The 4,868-nt window shown below is 37.8% G+C and overlaps 1 protein-coding gene across 1 annotated transcript; it reads left to right on the top strand.

The window, feature by feature from the left end:
- Positions 1–2,109: 2,109 nt before the first annotated feature.
- On the top strand, positions 2,110–3,318 carry LOC109703994. Its single transcript, XM_020224740.1, has 4 exons — positions 2,110–2,193; positions 2,504–2,557; positions 2,645–2,794; positions 2,965–3,318. Exons 1-4 carry the CDS (start codon positions 2,110–2,112, stop codon positions 3,316–3,318), a joined length of 642 nt encoding a protein of 213 aa, XP_020080329.1.
- Positions 3,319–4,868: the final 1,550 nt, after the last annotated feature.

The following is a 4,868-nucleotide window of genomic DNA, read 5'->3' on the forward strand; positions in this document are numbered from 1 at the left end:
GGGGAAAAACAGATTTGGCTAGTGAAGTGCCTTTATATAGGACTGAAAAATAGCACATAAACCATCCATCTTTTCTTATTTGCAGACACCTAAATCGCACTCTACACACCAGGTTTTCGGGTAGGCACTCGGAAATTCGGGCCTTCGAAAGTACACGAATCCGTCGTAACAACATCCGATCTAGAATCTGGACACCTAATGGATCAACTCCCTTCACAATCCTGATGCTCGAAAGGGGGGACTCGGGCATCTGATTGTTTGATCCATAGTGTGAGGGGTGCTCTCAGGTTGATCGTCCTACTGTATCGAGCACCCACGAGAAACCATTTGGAAGGAGTTCTGCAAGCCCGCAAGAGAATTCAGGCATCCGAATGTCCTATTCTTCATTGTCCAGCTCTCATATTGAGGATCTAGAAGCCCCATAGATGCCCTCAAAACCCGAAAAGATCCAAGCACCCGTAGGACAATCCAGGCGACCGAAAGTGGCCCTCTAGTAACTCTGCTCTTTGGATGCACTTCTACGGGGATCCAAGCACTATAATGGATCATCCAAAATAGTTTTGGTGCGTATTTTTATGTTTTGAAACACTGTTTCGATCCACAATTTAAATCTACACTAAACCTCTCAAATCTCATTCTAATCATGCCCAACAAGGCACATTTCATATTTTGTCAATTTAGCCAAAATTTACTACATTACATCCCATCCTCCTTAAAAAGAGTTTTTTTATATGAAATTAAAATTTTTCATACATCATTAAGATTCTCCAAATAGGTGAGGAAAGTGCTCCTGCATAGTGCCCTCGAGATCCCACATAGCTCGCACTCCTTATGGTTGCTCCGCAACACTTTGACATAGGGAATAGAGCAGTTTCGCAACATCGTTTCTTGTCAGGCGAGGATGCTGATCGGATACCCGCCATAGCTCAAATCCTCCTGCAACTTGGGAACATACATGCGGATTAGTGACACGTAAAACACGTGTGCGCTCCTGCTAACCTCGAGGCAGTGCAACCGAATATGCCACTGGGTTGATTCTGTCCAACACCTTAAAAGGTCTAATGTAGAGAGAACTTAGCTTTCATCGCATGCCGAAATGCTTCACGCCTCTTTTTGGAGAGATCTTCAAGAATATATGATCACTATTGCTAAACTTTAACTCACATCGTCACTTGTCGAAGTAGCACTTTTGGCAACTTTGTGCCGTCAATAGTCTTTGAAGTGCAGTTCACCCCTTTTCCTCAATCTCGTATTATGTCCAGGTCTAAGGTAGATCTCTCGCCTACTTCATTGCAATGCAATGGAGATCAAGACTTCCTGTCATACAATGCTTTATAGATTGCCATCCCGATACTTGTTTGGAATCTATTGTTGTAGGTAAATTACGCCATTGGAAAATATTGTTACCAATTGGTTCTTTAGTAAAGGACACATGCTCGCAACATATCCACAAGACTTTAAGTAGTCATCTCTGATTGTCTATCACTTTGAGGATGATATGCCATACTAAAATTGAGGCGCATCCCAAGGGCCTGGTGTAGACTCTTCCAAATTGTGACACAAATTGAAGATCCTAATCTGAGATAATTGATGCCGACACTCTACAGAGACTCATTATCTTATTGATATAGTTCCGTGCCAATTATCCCATGACCAAGTGATATGGATTGGTAAAAAAATAAACTAGTTTATAATTACTTGCTTGAAACTCACCTACATGTGTATTTTGTATAGTAGTATCTCCCTTCAAAATTGTATGCAATTCGGCATATAAAAATGTCACGCTTTTTACATAAGAACTTATTTTTCAGTTTTCTCTCGTGACCATTCATATATCCAAAATATCATTTTATCGCATGAAATTCCATGAAAGTCCCTCTCATGACTTAAAGCACTATCAAGGCCAGAAATTTCGGATGTATGTTTTGGGTGTCCGAAAAAACTACCAAGTTGATTTCTTTAGCTTTTCTTATTTTCCCTCTATTTTCACTTTAGAACTCCGATTCTCATTTCGCTTTCTCTCTAAATCAAAACAAAGTCCAAAATCTTCTCTTTAGGAATCATTTCGGAGGATGTTTCTGTTAATTATAAATCTCAGTTTGTACATGGATGCCCCAAGGAGAGCCTGCAAGTCAGCCCAAAACTTTCGGATACATGTTTCTGGTGCTGACAAGAGGGCCAGAAATTTCGGATGTATGTTTCGGGTGTCCGAAAAAACATCCAAGTTGATTTCTTTAGCTTTTCTTATTTTCCCTCTATTTTCACTTTAGAACTCCAATTCTCATTTCGCTTTCTCTCCAAATCAAAACAAAGTCCAAACTCTTCTCTTTAGGAATCATTTTGGAGGATGTTTCTGTTCAAAAGTTTTGGAGTGAAAACTATTACCTGTGAAAAGAACAATAAGAAAAATAAAAAAAATCTTATTTTGATTGTTTACTTAAAAAATGCTTTATCATTTGTACATTCCTATTAATGGTTAAAATTATAGCTCTTCTGTTTATAGGTATATCCCGAGCTATACGGTGATACACAGACTCACTTCTTTACACTTTGGGCGGTATGTGCTTACTAGCTACAATATCTCTTTTATCTAGCTTCTCTTAGTTAAAGTAATTGCATAATATTATTTGTTAAAAAAATGTAGGTAGATGAGCAATCTTCTACAGGATGCTATAATCTTCAATGTAACGGTTTTGTATTACAAAATGCTACTAGCATTGTTCCAGGAGTTGTCTTAAATCCAGTTTCTACAGTTGATGGACCACAGTATGAAGTAACAATAAAGGTTTTTAAGGTAAAAAATTATTTCTTAGCTACATACTCATATTTGCTGCTTTTTTTAAAATTCTTTTGTAAAAATTGAGGAAATACGGAAAAAAAAAAGAATTTATTGATTTGAGAGTTGATTGAAGCTAGTGCGAAGTATGATCACATAATATCTTTTCAACATTTATCACATTATAGGATCCAACATCTGGAGATTGGTGGCTCTACTTTGGACATGATGATAATCTCAATCCAGTAGGATACTGGCCAAAATCACTCTTTACTTCCTTAGCAAATAAAGCAACTAGAGTTGACTTTGGTGGACAAGTAACTTTCCCAAAGAGTGACACGGGTCCTCCGATGGGTAGTGGACATTTTCCAGAGGATCATAAGGCCGCTTACTTCAAAGATACTAACTATATTGATAAAAATGGCGGTTTCTTTCTTCCGGATAATCCTGATTTCAGAGTGGACAGTCCTGATTGTTATAATCTTGGAGGTTTTGATACTGATCATTTTTTATATGGTGGACCTGGTGGTTGTACTAATTAGCGTGGGCAATAACCGTGTATGAATCTTGATTTTAATAAAAAGTTGGTAATGTGCTGAGCTCCGTAGATCTCTAATAAAAAGGTTTCACATACTGGTATAAATATGTTTAAATCTAGCCGTTTTGTTTTTCGGGTTATTACAAAATGTTGAAGCTCTAATTGCTTAGTAAGACTGAGGCTCAGGTTCTAATTGCTTAATAAAAATTAAGGCTTTGGCTCTGATACCAGATTGAGAGAGGGAGCAGCTTTTTCGGTTTTTTTATTTAGATTTGAATATTAAAAGGGAAATAAAAACGGAATTCTATGTATGTAATAGCAAGATTTTGATTTCCAAATAAATCATGATAGCTAAATAAATATTTGATTTATATTAAAACCTCAAGGCGATCTTTCAGGTTAGGCATTTATCCGTTGATCAATTAGAAGCTATACAAAAGAAACATCAAATTCCCCATTGAAAGATTAAACTTGTAATTTAATTTCTTCTAGGATTTAGGTGCATTAATGGGACGATGAATGTATTTTTATTAAACTAGAGTAAACTCAATCTCTTGTTAACCACCAATTTATCACTTAAATATTTTTAATTAATTATAATCTAACCCCTCCAAATATAAATTTTGTCTTTGCCCCTGCTACCAAGTATGATAATAATGAATTATACTACTAGCTATACTATCGATAGTATAAAGTGCTTGGTACAAACGAGTTTTCGGCCGTTGGCTGAAAAAATGTGCGGTTGGGATTATAGTGACCTCTTAGGGTTGAGTGGTTGGTTGGTTGGTTGAATAGTATAATATAACGGACGAAAACAATCAAAGAGTAGATCTAACGGCAGAAAACTCGATAATATCAAAAGTTTTGCACTATCGATAGTATAGCAGCTGAGATTTGATAATAATAATATATATAATTAGATTATCACCCTTAAAGCGCAGCATACACATACGGTGACAACACGTGCTAATCTTGCATGCGAGACATAGTCACATGTAGCAACAAATTTGCCACAACCTCGAGAAACTATACGTTGCCATGCGGATCCAGAAGCATCAAGACGAGGACAATTCAAGAAGATGATTAGTAAAATAAATTATTCGATCCGATTTCGATTTTTGAATATATTGATCGACTATCCAGTTTCTAAATTTTCATTACTCTCTAATCCCAATATGCATAAAGACCCACGATCTATTTTCCTCTTATTAAACATATTAATAATCGACCAACTTCAAATGGGCCAATCACACGTCCGACCAGGTGATGTGATGCTCTCCAACCTCCTTGGGGATGCGAAGCGCCTTCCGCACTGCCGGCCAAGTGTCCACGATGTTATTCGAACATGGCTGCTCGAAATCGTGTTCATTATCGCACCCGTTTGCAGAATCGCACTCGTGGAGGACCTTTGCGAGAACAGAGTTTCGGTTTGCACTGATGCGGATGTTCTTGAGGCAGCAGCTCGAATGGTCGAACCAGCCAGTCAACAACGCGACCCCCATCTTGTGGTTACTGTGGTACTTATTGTCACACTACGACGGGTCCCCACCGTCC

The sequence above is a fragment of the Ananas comosus genome, unplaced genomic scaffold (genome assembly GCF_001540865.1).
Source record: "Ananas comosus cultivar F153 unplaced genomic scaffold, ASM154086v1, whole genome shotgun sequence".
Classification (NCBI taxonomy): Eukaryota; Viridiplantae; Streptophyta; class Magnoliopsida; order Poales; family Bromeliaceae; genus Ananas; species Ananas comosus.